Source organism: Sceloporus undulatus, chromosome 4, assembly GCF_019175285.1.
Source record: "Sceloporus undulatus isolate JIND9_A2432 ecotype Alabama chromosome 4, SceUnd_v1.1, whole genome shotgun sequence".
Taxonomy (NCBI): Eukaryota; Metazoa; Chordata; class Lepidosauria; order Squamata; family Phrynosomatidae; genus Sceloporus; species Sceloporus undulatus.
In genome coordinates, this window is record NC_056525.1 from 119,308,090 (window position 1) to 119,326,996 (window position 18,907).

Genomic DNA, 18,907 nt, shown 5'->3' on the forward strand with positions numbered 1-18,907 from the left:
TAGCAGAAGGGTGTGTAAATCTACAGCACTATATAAAAGTATAATAATATTAATGAGGAGAGGAGGAGGGGAGGAGGAGGGTGGCAGTAGATATTACGGTTTAGAATTTGCCTCAACAAAGTGATATGAAACTTGGAGTGTACTGTTTTGAGATCAAAAGGATAAACAATAGCTTTATAGGATGCAAAGTTGGCATTTCAACAATTTTGCAGGTATTGTCATCTTTTTCCTATGGATCTTCTGAAGGCTGCTTCCTCTGATTTCTACATCTTTAGTGCATCTTTAGCTTAGGAGGAAAAGCTAATTGTGCTTTGCCATGGAATACATAAAGATGGCAACTTTGCAATTTTTTAAAAAGTAGGATAAAAATAGAATCTAATGAGATTAGTATGCAAGTGATTTTAAAGCACCTTTGAATCACTGGAGAAGAGCTGGTAGCATTAATGTTCTTAAAACTCTGAGTCCCGTTTTTTGGGGGAATGGGATGATGATGATGATGATGAGATGATGATGATATGTGATGTGATGATGGTGATGTGATGATGAAGGCTTCACAAATTTGTGTGTTGAATGGATAAGATTGCCACTCTTCCACAAGGAGAGCATAGTCATTCAAATTTGCCACTCTGCACATCAATTTTGCAAATGTGGTAAAATCTAATCAAACGGAAACAAATTCTAAAAATCTCCAGAATAGAAATGTGCTTGCAGTAAAGCTGGAACTCATCACAGCATACCACACTACTATATACATAATGACTATATATACATTAGGTTAAAGACATAACCTTTAACAGCTGCATTTTTCCAGCATTTTGGAGCTTGAGTTAACATGGAAAGCCCTTAACACAATATACCAAGCTTGTTAATTGGCATATAACCACTACAGCAGCCTTCTAAATTCAGCCCAAGATAAAGAAACCTTTCATGAAGCAATATATCTGTGGTTTCACATGGAAGAACACAATCTATTTAGTTACTGTACATATAGACCTGCTTTCACCAACCTAACACCTTCCAAATGTATTGTATTTAGTCCCCATCATCCTCACCAAAATAGTCAATGGCTGCGACTAGGGATAGCACCAGGTTCAGGAGGTCCCATTAGACACTCCACAAGGATCCAGAGTATACAAAGATGTGGCGCTCTAGAGCTTATGGCTTAATATATAGGACTGAATCACATTCTTGTCCACTCCTGCAACACCCTGACAACTCTTCGCCAATGCGCAGATTCTGTGATTTCTCCCTGTTGCTTCCTTTCATTGCAAGTATCTGATAGACTAATCTCAGGAAAAAGGGATTAATATTGATGAACATTTTCCTTGGTCCTGTGGAAGTCTCGGGTTATCTCCAATTCCTTCTCCACAATTTTCTGTGCAACAAAAAGACTTCAAAAAGTCATCTAATGAGTGCTACTGAACCTGCTGTGACAATATTAGCATCATAGGGCATCCAGTCATCTTTGATGCCTACTAATTTAGTTGTGGGCTTCATTTCAAGTGGGGGAAGAGCATTGCTTTGAGTATTTTCTGTTCAAAAAAGGATGGCAGCACTAACAAAGAGAGGACGATTTTGAACAAAGGGTTTTAAATATGCAGTTTGGCAAAAGATTCCTTTCCTTCACTGCTATTTTCATTTAAAAGAAGCTTTGCATCTCGACTGTCTTTTCTCACAGCCAAATATTATTCTTTTTAAATTTCCTTCAAGCATCCAGTACGCCCGCCATCCCCAAAGAAAAGCAGCTGCATTCTATTTTGGGGCAGGATCTTTTTTGGTTAAAATAATTTTAAAAGTAGATATTTCCACCATTCTGAGCTCACTGGAGTAAGTATAGGTACATATGTACAAAATGAAAAGACTGTTCTAGATTATAAAGATTGAAAAGATACTTCGTTTCCAGGTAACACACATCAAGGGACCAGAAGGGATAAATAACCATTCATTTTATCAAAGCACCCTCTATTTTCTTGCCACTTCTTTCTAATGCTTTCTCTCTCCTGGCTTTACTCTGATTTTGTGAAAGGGCTTTGGATGGGTGAGGCTACCGTGCCCCAATGCCGCCAAAACCCCAAACCTGGCATGCAGTCACCTCAGCTCGAAGAGTTTTTCCACACATGCATATCCGTTTTGAACATGTGAACGGAACAGCCTTCACACCACAGAGATATGCAACCAACTCTACTTTAATATCCATGATTCATGCAATAGAATCCTTGCTTTGTCAATAAGGGGTCCCAGATCTGTATGAATATGCATGATGAAATGGCACTCATCCATCAAGGTGTCTGGAGTGTACATGTGACGTATCGATCTAGAGATGCAGTACATTTAATCTAAGACAAGAGGTTTCTTATTACGTACAACTTTAGCATTTAGATGTGGAAGAGCTGTGTACATATTTAGAGCATTAAACCATATAAAATAAATGAGATGTGGTATACGTACAGTCCCTTGGGTACATGCAGGGAGAAAGGCATGTATAAATGAATAAATAAATAAAATAATATACTGATTTATCAGCATGTACAAAAATGCAAACTGTCATGGGGGGGGGTGGGGGAGAGATATCAAAAGTGGGCGAAGGAATAGCATTAAGTCTAAAAAGTCCGTTCCATAACCCTGCACTGTAAGGAATACAGATGCCACTGTGGGCCACCTTCATTAGAAGCTACACAATTGTACTCTCCAGCATCTGAGAGCTTACCACTTTGACTTCAAGGAAAGGTTACTCAGAATCTATCCTGGAGGCTCCATGAGTTTCAGGTCCCTGTGTTTCTATCCAGGTGAGATGTTACCGCACGGTGCTCACGTTAAGCAGTCAATATGGCTCGATCACCCGGAGTGACAGTAACATTATTGGGAAACCTGAAGATAGGTGGAGGGGAGGTTCTGCAAAGCATATAAAAACAAGCAGAAATATTATTTGAAATAACAACACCCAAGAAAAGTGAAAGGGAAGTATTAATTAACTGCCAGCTCATGGACAAAGCAATCCTCCTTGAATGGTTCAGTTCTTAAGGCCAGATTAATCAGTAAGACAAGCATGCTACAAAGTTGAGTTCTAACCAGTCCAGTGCTAGAAACTAGGATAGAGTTACCTGAACGCATCTCTGGTCCTGAACAGATAAACCAGAAACACACAAGCTGAGCTCATGCTATTCGGGGCCAAGTGCTCACCTGAGTTATTCCCTGGGCAAGTACAGGGACAGGTGGGTATTTACCCATTCCTGACCTGGAGCAGAGACCCACTACCAGCACATGCTCTATACCTTTCAGCATTGTTGCCCCCACTAGGAATCCCCCATTGCCCCCCATTTGGCCTTTGCAGCCATGGCACCCAAACAGTTAAATGCCCTCCTTTTGCAGGCCTGACTAGCACCAACATTCAGATCATTTAGGTGCCATGTCACTACAAAAGAAGGAAGGGGAAATCCTCACAGATGGCCTATCCCTAGAGGAGAGAGTATGGACAATTGCTGATGGGCTCATTGGGACCCTCACCCACCAGCATCTACAAGGGACCACACTCCTGCCAGTAATGCTGCTGAATTCACCACTACTAGGGTTGCAATGGCAAAATCACCACTTTTTACCTTTAAAGAAGACACGGGGAAGCATGTACCTTGTTTTTAAAGAGAGTACTGTTCCCTGGAAAATTCCAAGAGTACAATTCTACCTAAAAATTAGACACATGGGCCCTATTTACCTTGTTAGTAGGTTAGTAGGCATTTGGTTTTGCTTCAGCCAATGTCACAAACTCAGGCGATTACTGCATGAAGTACTAGTGATGAAATTAGAGTGGAAATACAAATTATGATTCCTCCCATTTTCACATGACATTGGAGTTTATCACATGCACTTTTCAGCCTGATCTGGACATGGGATGGGATTGGGCTGGAACAGGGGAAAATGGGTTTTATCGCACACAAAATTGCTGCTGTGCTGCCTCCCAACCATCCCCTGTCCCTCAGTCATTCTCTACTGGCCGATTTTGGTGGTACAGAAAGCATCCGTGGTAGCAAAATATCTGGGAGAAGTGCAGCTGGGAGACAGGTGATGGTCAGGTGGCAGCGCAGCAACAATTTTGTGTGTTATAAAACCTGTTTTCCTCCATTCTAGCCTGATCTCATCCCATGCCCAGACTGAGCTGAAAAGTGCATGCGATAAACTCCATTTTCATTCATCTGTTACTGATCTGTTGTCATACCATTACTATCACACAATTTCAGATTAATGCGATACACCCATCAAAAACCACCAATATCACTACATTCATGAGAATGCACATGTGGAGATCAATTTGGTGGTACAGACACACTTGTGGTGCAGTGTCAGTACTGCAGCCACAAGGTTGTGAGTTCGATCCCAGGGCCCCAAGGCTGATTCAACCTTCCTTCCATTCATAGGTCAGTAAAATACCCAGCTTATCAAGGGCAATTGGCTTAGACACTGTAAACTGCTTAGAGAGTGCTGAGTTGACTGATAAGCAGTACAGAAATGTAAATGCTATTATTATTACAGTAGTGTTATTGTAAGGTTGATGTGGTCCAAATGAGTATATAATGACTCCTTCTCCCTGCTTTTGTTATGTCATGGACCAGTTTAGTGAAGAAGAAGACTGGTTTTGTCAAATGTGATGAGGTGTTAATTTACGTATTTTTGTAAGCAGTTCTCCCAAAACAGTCTTCCATTTCACAGGATCCATCAATGCAGGATAAAAGAATGCATTGCTATCTACAGAACCACCCATTCCAAAATTAAAACAACAGTATGGAATTCAAGAATCCTGAATCACAGGAAATCAGTTGCCCAACGATGCAAGCAAAAAAGGGTGAAGAAGCTGGGTTCATGTGCATTGTGCAGAAAACAGTGACTGAAAACATTTGTCATAAGATAAGGACTGCCGTGTTATTGAAAGGTGGAAATAAGTGTTTTAATAGTGTTATTGCAACTGTTGTAATCATGTTAAAAGAAATCGCATGACTGCAGTGCAACAGAACCCTCATGTGGTAATCTCCTCAGTGACAGTTGTGACAAAGAATCTGGCAGCAGACACAGAAATATCAAGGGGTCTATGAGACATGTGTCTTTACAGGGAGGGAGTGAAAGGAGTAGTCAGGCATGATCCCCAGAAGCCCAAGAAGATGTTAGGAAGAAGAGCTTGGCTTGACATATAGATTTCAACTGATCAGCTAAATCTATTGTGTCAATCTTGAACCGAAGATTAGAATGACATATACAAAATAAACAGTTTATAAATGGTATAAACAGGCTGATTTTTTGTGTATCAGTATAGAAGCTAACATTTAAATTACGCTAATCATTAATGCAGTGATTAGTTTTAATACAGCTGCAGAGGAATCAAAATGTTTAACAACGAGAGAGATTATGATCACCAAGTGCACTCTCTTAACTTTGTTTGGCTTCAGAATGATAATTTATAGGTTACACTTAAATCACTCCTCAGGTAGGAAAAAAGGAATGTATGTATCCTTTGTGTGTAATCAGATATCCCATTCCCACTAATCCATTTGGACTAGTACGAAAATGCACAGTTACCTTTTATGCCCTGGTGATGAAGGATCCCACCTATATAGGGCCATTCCTCCTGCACTCACAACAAAATCATATCTCCAAAGTCTAGACAGAACTTCCCATCCCTTAATTTGTAATTATACACATGAGAGCAAAACAAATCTTTACAGAAAACCTTTTATTTCACATTTTGTTTTTCCTTGTGTTGCCTTCAGAAAGATTTACAGTTCCAAAACTTACACTAGGCAAACTTGATGATGGCACTAAACTTTTCGTGCCGTCTTTGATTTATAAGTCCACATTTATCTTTGAGGGGTCTTTTAGTTCAAAATTCTTTCAAGACGTTTATAGACATTTTGACCATATGTTACACTCCTGCTGTGCAGCTGACTTTGCCTCCTTGGTTGGACTATCTAGAGTAAACACATGGGTGTTTTTAAAGTGCTTTAAAATCTGCTTTCTTTGGCCATGATCCAATAGGACCTTTCCACTAAACAGAACTGCTTCCATCAGCAGAACCAGGAGGAAGAGGAGGATAAGGAGGAGGATTCCCCATAACCACCCTTTCAAAACCTGTTCCAGAGAGGAGGAAAACCCAACAGAGAATATTTTCGCGCCATACAGAGTGCTTCAAGTAAAAAGAAAGTTCCACCGCACCAGCACACGGGTACTGATAAAACACTGGATTTAGACCTCTCTCTATGAAGTCATCACATCATATCCCGTACTATGCAAATATCGCATCTATATTTTCTTTCACATTCTCCCCATCTGTTTAGAGAATAATTTCTTATTTATACTCATGATCACTCAATGTTGCTGTTGGATTTGGAATACAAAAATAGCTTATATCACAATTTACAACTGAATATTAAATGAATAAAGTGCTTCCCTGAAAACAATTGTGCCTTCACAGAGTCAGATGGACTCATTGGTTCTCAAATAGGGAAGTTATTGCTCTAAGGGAGTCTAAGGCCTGTTACAGACTGCCAAAATAAAGCTGCTTCAGGTCTCTTTGGAGGTATGCTGTTTAAATGATGTATGCATCCTAAGAATCCGGAAGCTGCACCAAAGCTGCACTCCAGTGCTTAGGAATGGAGTGTGGCTTTGTCGCGACTTCCGGACTCTTAGGATGCATGCATCATTTAAACAGCATACCTCCAAAGAGACCCAAAGCAGCTTTATTTTGGCAGTATGTAACAGGCCAAAGGGAAGTTATTTGAACTCCACTATGGGGTGCCTGAAGGATCTAATTTTTGCAAATTTTGATATAGGATGTCTGAACCTACAAAACTGAAATGCAAGAGAAACAGAAGGAAGCTATCCATTAGAGTCAAATTGGAGTGAAGTGGGACATTCTGCAAAGAAAATAGGAAATGACACTAACCTGACACATCAAAAAACGTCTGTGCTCGCCCAATTCCAGCACTGCTGCTGGCAATACATTCATAGTAACCCTCATCTGACAGAGATACCTTGGCAATTTCCCAGTTCACAACAGCAGATTCTCTGAAATAAAAAAAAAATGTCATAAACAGATGCGCAGGGAAGGAGATGCTGTGAGCCGTTTTAGCTGCTATATCTCCATTCCTTTTCCACCATCCCCACAGTGATAGACAGGGGCTGTGCCCATCCTTTCTGAAATCTAGACTTCAGATCTACATGTCAGGAAGCTGAAACCAGAGTTGCGCAGCAAGTTGAAAGTACAGTTGGCCCTTGGTATCTGCTAAGGTTTGGTTCCAGGAGCCCCCTGTAGATACCAAAATCCATAGATTCTTAAGTCACATTATATACAATGGCATAGCAAAATGATGACTCTTATATAAATCAAGGTTTGCATTTTGGAATGAGGGGAGGGTATATTTTCAAGCCATTGATGCTTGAATCTGTGGATGCAGAATGCATGTATATGGAGGGTTAACTATACTGCCCATTTGACCAGACAAGAGTGCAAGGAAGCCACCCTCCTAGAACTTATGTCAGGCTTGGACAGCCCAAGGGCTTTACATGGCCTACCTGTCATATGTTACACAATGGGTAGGCAAAATATGGACCTCCACACATTATACACAGGTACATCTGGTGGAAACATGGAACATATGATCGGAAAATAGGAGAGGGCCTTGTTGGTGGCTGCTCCTGGGCTCTAGAATTCCCTTCCCAAAGAAGTTAGAATGATGCCCTCTTTGCTATCTTTCCACAAGCAGGTGAAGACTATTTAGCAGAAACTGGAAGACTGGTTTCTTGGAGGAAACAAGTCTTCCATAATGTGGTTGATTTTCTGTTTGTTGCTTTCTTTTTAATAGATTATGTTTTAATTTTAACTGGCTTTAATTTTTTGATAGTTTAATTAAATGTTTAATATATGTATTCTGTGAATTTTTAGCTATGTTTGTTTTAACTGTTATAAGCAGCCTTGAGTCCCAAGCTGGGTAAAAGGTGGGGCATGAATAAATATAATATAATGTAATATAATAAATATAATATAATATATTTGTGATTCTGATGGTTATTGTTTGACTGCAGTTCTCATTCCTCTAGGTTGACCAGAACTACAGTCCAATAATATCGGAAGAATTGTGTTTTGACCACTCTGGCACCACATATTTGTATTCCCTTCTGTGCCAAAAACAGCTCTAGAAGCCTGACTATCCACAATCCCAAACGTCTCACTTGAGATGACCCCACATGCAGTCTGTGAGATTCCCAACAAAAGCTGCACACATGGTAGCAACAATCAAAGTTTGGAGAGAGCATTTTCATGGGGGAGAGGGACTATGATTCTGCATATGTCCCACACATATATGATAAAGTTCCCATAAAATACCCTAATTCATGGTGGCCAATAATCAAAACCTGGAAACGTGACTATTTTGCAACCTCCATTGGCTAAGTGTTGTGGTCCTAAAAATAATTTTTTCAGCTCTTCCATAGAGAGAAATTTCTGTCAGTGATACTGACATAGAAATTAGCTCCTTTTGTGTGTGTGTTGGGAGGGGGGGTGCTTATAGAATAAAACAAACAGTTTCGGTTCCAAGACAAATAAGTGAGATGCCTGCCATAAACAATAAAGCATCACTGAATCATGATTATCTCAATATCATCAAACAACTCCATCTATCTTCATTTGATGCACTACAGGAGTAAAACATTGAATGAATGAATGAATGAATGAATGAATGAATGAATGAATGAATCTTTATTTGTATACCGCTATTCCCATGATCACAGCGGTTTACAACATTATGATTGAGTTTGTTGTTGTTGTGTGCCTTCAAGTTGTTTCCAACCCTAATCATAGTGTTTTCTTGGCAAGTTTCTTCAAAGAGGGTTTGCCATTTCCATCTTCTGAGGCTGATAGTGTGTGACTTGCCCAAAGTCACCCAGTGGGCTGAGCCAGGATTCAAACCTTGGTCTTTCAGTGTCTCAGACCACCACACAAACGATTACATCAAGCTGGCCCCTATTACTGAGTACATCTAACCAATTATCATACTACTTTACATATACTGTATGCTTTGCAAAGCCGCTGTGCCATATTATAAAATGCTACATCGCCCTTCATTCTAAATCAAGAGACACTGCTATACTATGGAGCTTATTTAGTTCTTTTAAAAAACATCTGTAACTACAGGCTCTTCACACAATGGGAGAGAAACCAAAGTAAATCTATTACTTAAGATGGAGCTCTAAGTCAGTAACCTGTGGCTTGAAGATTACTGTGTGAAGTCATCACATACTCTGCTTTGTTCTAGAATCATGCAACAAGATATGAGGGAAACTAACACAGAAAAAAAGCAAAATATTTGATCATTAAAATCTGAAATAGAATTACAGAATTAGTTAAATATTTGGCTTCAGTGACTTAATGAAACTTCATTTAAAAATTATGTGATACGCTGACAAGAGTTTACAAGAATGGATTATAGAATTCAGCTTGTTAATTGGTCAATTAAACAATATATAGATATACCAGAATATGGGCCACACACTATTGTAGACTTTTAGTCAGACTCCATTGCCTTTATTTTATTGCTTTTGGGCATAATCAATCCATAGCCATGGGGAAGAGGTGCCCTTATTTTTCATTTGCAAACATGTCCTATACAATATCCCAAAGCAAAAATGTAGCTTCTTTGATTATCACTTTCCTTTCCTTACACACTATTTTTACTAACTTTGCCTGATAAAGAATCCTACAAGCATCAAAAGACAGCATCTTCTCATTATTCCAATAAAGGTAAAACTGGATTTACGATTTGGTTCCTTCCTTTGTAACTGGCCACTGGAAGCCAAACTTTGGCTTAATTTTAAAATCTGCTTGGTGAAGCATGAATGTCTGGGGAAATCTCACTGTAGGGAAGAAAATGGGTTAATTGGAGGAAAAGACATATTTTCCTTAATGCTTGGTTTGGGTCTCCATCTCTCCATCTTGGGTTCTTTGAGAGCCAGTGTGGTGTAGTGGTTTGAGTGTTGGACTATGATTCGGGAGACCAGATTTCGATTCCCAGATCATCTATGGCGGGTTATAGACCGCCAATTTGGGGTGGTCTGCACCCGCCCCTTTCCCCGGTGTATCGGGGCCTCAGTGTGTAGAGCGGCAGCCGCTGAGGCCCCGATCCGCCGCTTTTCAGGCTGCGGGGAAGCAGCAAAACGCCTCTTCCCCGCAGCCTGAAAAGGGGTGTCCCTGGGGCTTCAAGCCCCAAGGACACCCCACGGCGGCGGGGAGAAGGAGAAAGGGGCCACTTGGCCCCTTTCTCCATTGCTTCACTGGGTGCAGCCATCTGAAGGCTGCGCCCAGTGAAGCAAAGCGCCGCCACAAACCAGGAAGGAGCTCCGAAACGGAGCTCCTTCCTGGTCCGTTCGTGCCGCCCCGTGTAGAGGTGGCACAGTCATGACGTCATCATGGCGGCCCCCATGTGGAAGGGGGGCCGCCATTTTGTATGGACTCAGTCCGTACTAGGGTTAGGGGGGTGCGGAAGCACCGCACCTTCCTAACCCTAGTACAGACTGAGTCCGTACTTTAATGGCGGTTTGTAACCCACCTATGAAACACACTAGGAATCGAACATTGGGCAAGTTGCATGCTCAGGGGAGGGCAATGGCAAACTTCTTCTGAACAAATCTTGCCAAGAAAACCCTATGATAGATTCACCTTAGAGTTGTCGTAAGTAGGAAAAGATTTCAAGACACACAACACATAACACTCAGCTTTCTCATGTAGATATCTACTGCCAGACACTGCAACATACAAAGCATGTAAATGAGCCTCTATGACTACAGGAACATTAAATTCTCAACTGAACTTTAATGGAATCCAATAGACTGATTTTATCCTCCCATCCCTCCCCCATTCTCCCGCTTCCTCTGATTGAAAAGAAAAGCTCCACAATGAAACTGAGAAATTGTTACTTACTTGTAAAATTGCTCCATACCCAGTTTAATTCCATTTCTGCTAAAATACGTGGTAAAAGGTATGAGGCTGAATATTTGGCAAGGAATGTGACCTGGCTGCAGATAGTATCCTGGGGTTTTCTTGGGCATGGTTACTTTTGGAGCATCTAAAATAAGAACAAATAACAAAGTGGCCATATATGGACAGTAAGCAAAATAAAAATGTAGGGCACACCTTTACTATGACCAATAAGGCATGACAAAAGTAATGCAAAGATGGCTCAAGCTGTCACGTTGGCCAAGAACTCTGAACCAGGCACAAAATATATTCTCTAATATTTTTGTTGTACCATCACACCTGTCAAATAATCAGAAGTCTGCACTATCTTTATGCCTTCAGAATAAAAACAAATATAAATTTAACAAAAGAGAGTAGTTAATCCCACTAGGGATTGAGAAGTAATCCCTAATCAACAGTCCCTAATCAACTCAATCCCTAATAATCAACATTATTAAATACATTTTGAAATATCCATATAAAGAACAACTATTGGGGGGGGGGGGGAGAGAATTACCTGGAATAATATTTGAAAAGGAAACACTGGAAATTCTCTGGAAGAGGTAATCATCTTTGTCATAGCCAGTTATTTTAAGGAAGAAGGCTTCATTTGGTGGAATAAACTCAGTGATATTCCAGATTCCATAAGGTTTTCTATCAGGGAAGTATTTCACAGGAATAGTCTTTAGAAGGTCTCCAGTGATACTGAGCAATTCTAGACGGTCCAGTCTAGCAGGAGGGTTGATCCCTGTAGTATTCAGCAGAATGTAAGTAGGTATCCCTATTGATAAAACACAAATAAAAAATTACAAAGATGTAAAGCCAGGCATATCTTAGGCTGAACAAGCACTACCATTGTCCTTTTGAGACCAGAGTTGGTTCTTCTATGAAGAGAAGTGATAATGTAGCACTCCATCATATCATTCCTAATCAATACTAGGAAAGAGACCATGTAGAGCACATCGGTTTTCCCTCAAGGAGAAACAACAAGACATATTTACATGTGATTTGAGGATGATGATGATGATGATGATGATGATGATGATGATGATGATGATGAGAGTAGGCTAACCAGAAAAGAGCAACATCTAATTGTGTTCCTAAGCAGTTAAGTAAGCATGCCCCTGAAGACAGTATAAGGAGCAGATAATAAAACATGGCCTATTCTGGCTAACTGGTCTAAAAGGGTTTATTTGCTGGTGCAACTGGTTTCCTTACAGTTCCTTCATAAACAACAACTAAATGAATCCTCACTTAATATTCTCTCAGTTGCCAGTTCAGATTGGTTGGAGCCGAGATCTTGATAACATGGGGTCAAACATGCCTCTCACTAATTTGAGGTAGGAAACTGTCAGCACTCTTGGTGCCCAAATGCTCCCCAGCCTCAATTGAGAGGAAACCTAAGACTGCCATAAAGCCCCCATTTCTTTTAAAACTATACTTTCCAACCTCTACTGATATGTCTCACTGAGATTAATAAGATGTACTTCCTCAGAATACTGCAGTATCCTCTCAAAAAGAAAACAGTAAACCCATATCCTCCAATGGTACCAATTTGGCAGGGACAGTCCAGATCAATCCATCAGTTACTTTTAAAATGTCCCAGTTTCTCTTTCCTTCTCCCATCTTCCTTCTTTGTCCTCAGCTCACTTCAGTTGCTGCAAACTAAGTTCTAAATGCTAAAATAGTTTGCCCTCAGTTAACTCAGCTGCGAGGAAAGGAGAAAGGGGGACTGAATCTTGCCCTTTCCTTTAGACTCAGGAAAAAGCAAATTGCTACATCCATTGTTAACTTATGCATTCTTCCTCATGAATAACTTATGCCATCTTGACCAGGTCCTGATGTTGCTTGGCCACATGTCCCACTTTTCACCTCTGAAATGTCTGAGGCTATGTAAGCCATGTTTGCTCAAGGTTCTTGGAATGCATGTAGTTGTGGTCTTTGTACCACAGGCAGGAAAGGTTAAGAAGGCTTTCAGGTACAATTTAAATATTAGCCTCCAGGAAAATGTTACAAATTATTTAATCACTTTTGCCTCCCAGTTATCAAAAAAGACAGCTAATTTTCACCATCACTATGCACCAATATCTTCCACTTTCTTATAAAACTGTGCTCCTAAATTTCTATTTGTTTTCCAACTTCAAGATCCAATTGCATATTGTAATCTTTATGGAGGACACTTTGAGCTGATATATGAAGGAAAATACATGAAATGTATGCAACACAAAATTTACTGACATCAAAATCCATCACCCTTCATGTTTCTGCTGTCTTACACACAAACCCTTTGGGCAAGAGTCTTTTCAAATAAAGGCTGGAAATCAAACACACTTTCTAAATAGTAAGTCCCATTAAAGTAAGTATGGCTTAGTTCCGAGTAGATGGGTAGCAGCCAGTATCGCACGTGAAAACAAAAAGGAAAGTGATACTGTGGAAGAGATACGGATGAAGATTAACCTTCCATTTTGAAGCCAAGCCCTCCCTTCAGTCCATCTGCCTTGGTCCAGGCTTCGGAGGTAGAGAGGAACTGCTGGACCTCTTACCCTTTCCTGCCACCACTCCCTTCTCCTTCTGTGTCATGTCTTTTTAGATTGTAAGCCTGAGGGCAGGGAACCGTCTAACTAAAAGGATTGCATGTACAGCACTGTGTAAATTTACAGTGCTTCATAAATAAAGGCTGATAATAATAATAATAATAATAATAATAATAATAATAATAATAATAATAATAATAATAATAATAATAATAGGGATACTGTCCAATACTTAGGGTTGAAAAACATCTAAGATTCATCAGTGGGGGCCCTTTCATGTTTCAAAATTATTGCACCATGATTCCACTTATGCCTGCATCTTACAGAATCCTGGAGATTGTAGTTTTGTGAGGCACTAGAAGTTTTTCGGTAGGAATTCTAAATGTCCCTCCTAAATATGGAAATCCTAGGAATCCACAGATTGGAACAATGGCAGTTAAAGTCGAATCATAGTTCTATAGGTGTATACTGTGAAAAGGTCAAAAATATAGGCAAGACAACACTTAAGGTTTTGCTCAGGGTTCTTCCAGTTTGTTGAAGCTGACCCTCAATTTTTCAAAACAACTAGGACCAGAAGTTAGAAAAGTTACTTATTTTGGATGACAACTTCCAGGAACTCTCAGTCTGCAAGATTCTGGGATACAATCAAACAAGAAAGAAAATAGTTTTCCAAATACTAGTACCAAGTATTTATTAGCAGAAACTAAATGTTAGATGTCACCTAGAGGGTTTTTAGGCAGGGAAGGCAATTCATTAAATTAAACATCTTAAAGGTAAAGATTGTTCAGATATAAACTATAACAGCAACTAACCTTGCACAGGCCTGCTGGAAGTCATTTTGAAGTCTAGTGTTGGCTTTCTGGAGAAACCAGCCCTGAAATCAATAGTACTGAGACCAGTGATACGGACAGAATGTCTCCCACTGCTTGATGTCTGAAAAATATTGCAGGATTATATATTTCTAGGGGTGTAACCAAGCTTTCAAAAATGTATTTATGCAATCTGTTGTTTGCAAGACTGTTAATGGAAACATGTACCTATCGTATGATTTCCCATCATCAGAAGCAAACTGTTAGTTTCTTTTTTTCATTCCTTTTATTATTATATTCAGTTAAATGCACATACCAGTAACTAAAATTTATCTAGATGGAAAATGTACACAAACATGTTTTAATGAATAAGCACAATGCATTAAAATGCATACATTCAGAAAAATGCATTAAAATGTTTGCACTAAAAGAAAGTGTGCAACAAAATACACATGAATTTCAATATGGTAAGAAGTCTGAAAACCCAAAGCAAAACTTGCATGGGAAAAGAAGGCTGGGAAGTTACAGAGAAATGTAATGAAAATAAATAGATTTTCACATCCTTAAATATTCCAGCAATCAGCAGCTGAGGTTTCGATAATCCAAAATTGGTTACTGAATCCACAAGACACTGACGTTGTAATCCAACTACACATGAAAGTTCCATTAAAATCATGAAGCTTATTTCAGTGTTAACAAGATTAAATAGCAAGACTAAAATTGTCGGGAATAACACCATCCTTTCACGAAAGCTCTGGTTCTTTAGAAACATAAGTAATGGAAAAGCACAATTTTGGTCCAACTGTAACATTTGTTGATCTTCTAATCATGAGTGAGGAAGCTTTTGTCTTCTTTGGCACTGACTAGATATCATCCACTGCGTGTTGCAAGATGATGAAACAGTCCATAACACGCTTAAGGAGAGTCTCAAAATAATGATACTGATACACAGACATAATGATATTACTCAGTTTGAGTTCTACATTCATTTACCGTATATACTCAACTATAAGTCGACCTCATGTATAAGTCAAGGGCAGGTTTTGGGGCCAAAATTATAGATTTTGATATGGCCCGTGGATAAGTCGAGGGTAGCATTTAGGGGCATGTAACAAAAGAAAAAAGGATGAATCAAAGGAAAGCAAGGCCAAAGAACTTAGAGAATTCCAGCAGACTTAACTGTTTGTGCTCACACAAAAGGTTGTATGGATGAGAGAACAGAAGGGAATCAGGGCTTCCAGGACAGATTAGGCTCTTGCCTTTCACCAGGAGATTGTCCCCTTTTTGTAAGAGTTAAAGTACAGGACTTACACTGACCCGTGGATAAAGCGACCCAGGTTTTTGGGGTTAATTTTTTGACTAAAATTTCTAGACTTATACATGACTATATACAGTAAGTTTGTTCTAGGCAAACCTCTCTCTAATAGTAAGGGATGCATTACATAGGCCAAAAACAAGAAAGATTTTTGCTTTAATCACAGGCAGCTTCCTTTTTAGAGATCTTCCTTTTTAAAGGTATTTCAGGGTCTGCTTCAAAGTAATTATTTAAAGCAATCCAAGTAGTCAAGAAGCACTGCAATGAAGAGGGTATTTTCTCCCTGTCTCCCTCATCGGCTTGGATCATGTTAATGATCAAGTCAAGAACATTTTACCGTCACTCATAGTATCATAGCACAGAGTGATATCAGCAGGTTGCCTCAAATGAGGAGAGTTGACTGTATTCTAAAAGAATTTAAAACCTTTACTTTTTATATCAAACTGACCCACACTTCTGCTGTACTTCTAGTGAAAGCTACACTCTGACAGGTTTGACTTTCATACTTGCTTATTAGTGGGCCCATACAGACAGGCCAAAATAAAGCAGCTTTGGGTCACTTTGGAAGTATGCTGTTTAAATGATGCATGCGTCCTAAGAGGCCAGAAGCCATGCCAAAGTCATGTTCTAGTCTGGAGTGTGGCTTTGGCATAGCTTCTGGACTCTTTGGATGCATGCATCATTTAAACAGCATACTGTACTTCCAAAGTGACCCGAAGCTGCTTTATTTTGGCCTGTCTGTATGGGGCCTTTGTTTCCCTGGGAAAGAGAAGATGGTGGGTTCCCTGGTTAACAATTTGGCCATAAACATTTGCATTCTTTTGTTTCTCTGCCTCTCCTGATTTTTGTTTTTTTACTGGAAAAAGGCCTGGAAGGCTGCCTAGTGTGATGCAAAGTGAGACAAAGCTCTCCAGCACCATCTTTATTTCCCAGAATGCTTCCAGGTCTTCCAGTCAACTAGAGTCATTGTATAAAACAAAATAAATTCAGATCCACACCTCAGATCATTAGCTTGTGCTGAACAATTTGAACACAAACACTTAAAACAAAATTCAATAACAGTCAACATAGAATGTGTTAACTGCAAATAAACTATAAAGAGACAGATAACATATAATAAAAGAAATTAATTTTGAAACCATGAATCTAATCTTCACATACTGAGGAACTATAGCTCTTAATTAAATCTCATCAAGTTAGAACAGACACATGGGTCCTTAAACACATGTGTTGTTATGTCTAGCAAAAATGGTGTTCAGCAAATCTATTTTAAAAAATACTTTCCCACAAAAAATTACTCTCCCCAGGCCCTCTGACAAATAAATATGCCTTTATTGGAAGACCATTATTTATTGCTATTGCTTAGCCTTTCACTGCAACAAAATCACCACACGAGGGATTTTCTGGCACAGATCAACTATTATCATGATCAACGGATTAAAGAAAGATTTTATTTCTTTCGTTTTTAATTAATACTTAATTGGCTGTTAAGTATTAGTTGAGCATATACAGTGGCAACAGATGCATTTTATAGTTTTACAGAACATTTAAGTAAAAAGAATTATAACAGGTTTAAACATCTTAAGGAACTTTGCTTTCTCTACATGAACAAGTCTATAATTGTACCACTCCACAATTACATTACAGACAAACTAAATATGAACTTTTACAAAGGCTAGGAACCAAAGAAATACAAAACTATTTCTATATACCCAAGAGGGTTTTGTAGGACAGGTTGCATACCTGTAACTGGTGTTCTTCAAGTGGTCATCTGTGAACACACACAGATGAGGTTAACCTGCACAGTGCATCATTCAGAACCTTCTAAAAGGTTGTGTAAGTTTTTTGGCTCATCCACCTCATCCACCTCCAAATCGTATATATAAAGGGCTTCCCACTGAAACCACCAGTTCCAATGGACTCTGATGCAGCAATCCAAAGTACAGTCAGGTCATGATGAGGGGAAGATGGCAGGGTTGTGTGAGTTCACAGATGACCACTAGAAGAACTACATTTACAGATATTCAATCTGCCCTCCTTCTTCATGGTGTCATTAAAACGTTCCCCAGTGCATTCTAATGTGCCCACATGCGGGCACGCACAGAACGTGACGGGAACATGATGGGGCCAAGAACCCCATTTTACCGCACAGTGGAATGCCACCTTTGCCGCCGGGCATTCCAATCATGTTCCCATTGCATTCCAGGGGATGCAATTTCTGAGAACTGTTTCAAAGCGTTCTCAGAAATGGCGTCTCCTGGAACGCAACAGGAACACGATTGGAATGCCTGGCAGCAAAGGCGGCATTCCAGTGTGCGGTAAAATGGGGTTCTTGGCCCCATCACGTTCCCGTTGTGTTCCGTGCACACCCGCACGTGGGCACATTAGAACACACTGGGTAACGTTTTAATCTCAGTGGGATAAACTTCTATGACTCACAAAAATGGGAGCCTGGTAAAGCTACACAAGCAAGAAGCAGGAGTATCACTGCAAACAAATCAGAAGTTTACTAAACACAAGATCAAAGCAACACATTCAATATAAGCAAAATACTCCTATTCAACTGCAGTACAAGATAGTGGGCCCTATTTTTGTTTTGTTCCAGGGCCCCCAGTGGATATCAAAATCTGTGGATGCTCAAGTCCCATTATGTATAGTGGTGTAGTAAAATAGTATCCTTTATATAAAATGGCAAAAATAAAAGTCTGCTTTTTGGAGTTTATACTTTTTAAAAATATTTTAAAGCAGTGGATGCTTGAATCCATGGATAAGAATCTATGGATATCAAAGGGCAACTGTAGCAATGCACAAGTTCATTTTTTTTTTGTACAAACCACCATGTTGTACAAAATACAATGCTTGCATACAACCCCTTTTTTGCACATAAAACCAAGTTCTTTGTGCAAAAAAGCTATAGCCTTGTCAAAAGATTTTTTTGCAAAAGAGTCCTAAAGTATGAAAAATTTCACAGTGATCAACAATTTTAACAGTATGTTTTTGTCAACGTCATACCAAGGCAACACTCAGCCTTGTTGATCTAAAGCTTGCCATGATCCCAAAGTGACTCAATGCATGCAATTTCAGCTATTCATTTCTCATGTGACCAATGTTATTTAGCTTATGTCAGGCTAATTTGGGTTTCGCTTCAACCTGATTGCAACAGAAAGAGAGAAATATGGTTTGTTTAAAACTAAATCCCCTCAAATAAGTATCCAAATGCCTAAAGCATTTGTAAGCATTATTGCAAACAAGCAATACA

At 39.5% G+C, this 18,907-nt stretch overlaps 1 protein-coding gene across 1 annotated transcript in view; it reads right to left on the reverse strand.

Moving 5' to 3' along the window:
• Positions 1 to 18,907, reverse strand: part of HMCN1 (hemicentin 1) — a 275,643-nt gene that overhangs the window by 173,450 nt on the left and 83,286 nt on the right. Inside the window, 6 exon segments of the mRNA XM_042463441.1 lie at positions 2,622 to 2,654; positions 2,657 to 2,892; positions 6,931 to 7,047; positions 10,955 to 11,099; positions 11,508 to 11,771; positions 14,337 to 14,457. Coding sequence (XP_042319375.1) covers positions 2,622 to 2,654; positions 2,657 to 2,892; positions 6,931 to 7,047; positions 10,955 to 11,099; positions 11,508 to 11,771; positions 14,337 to 14,457 — 916 coding nt within the window.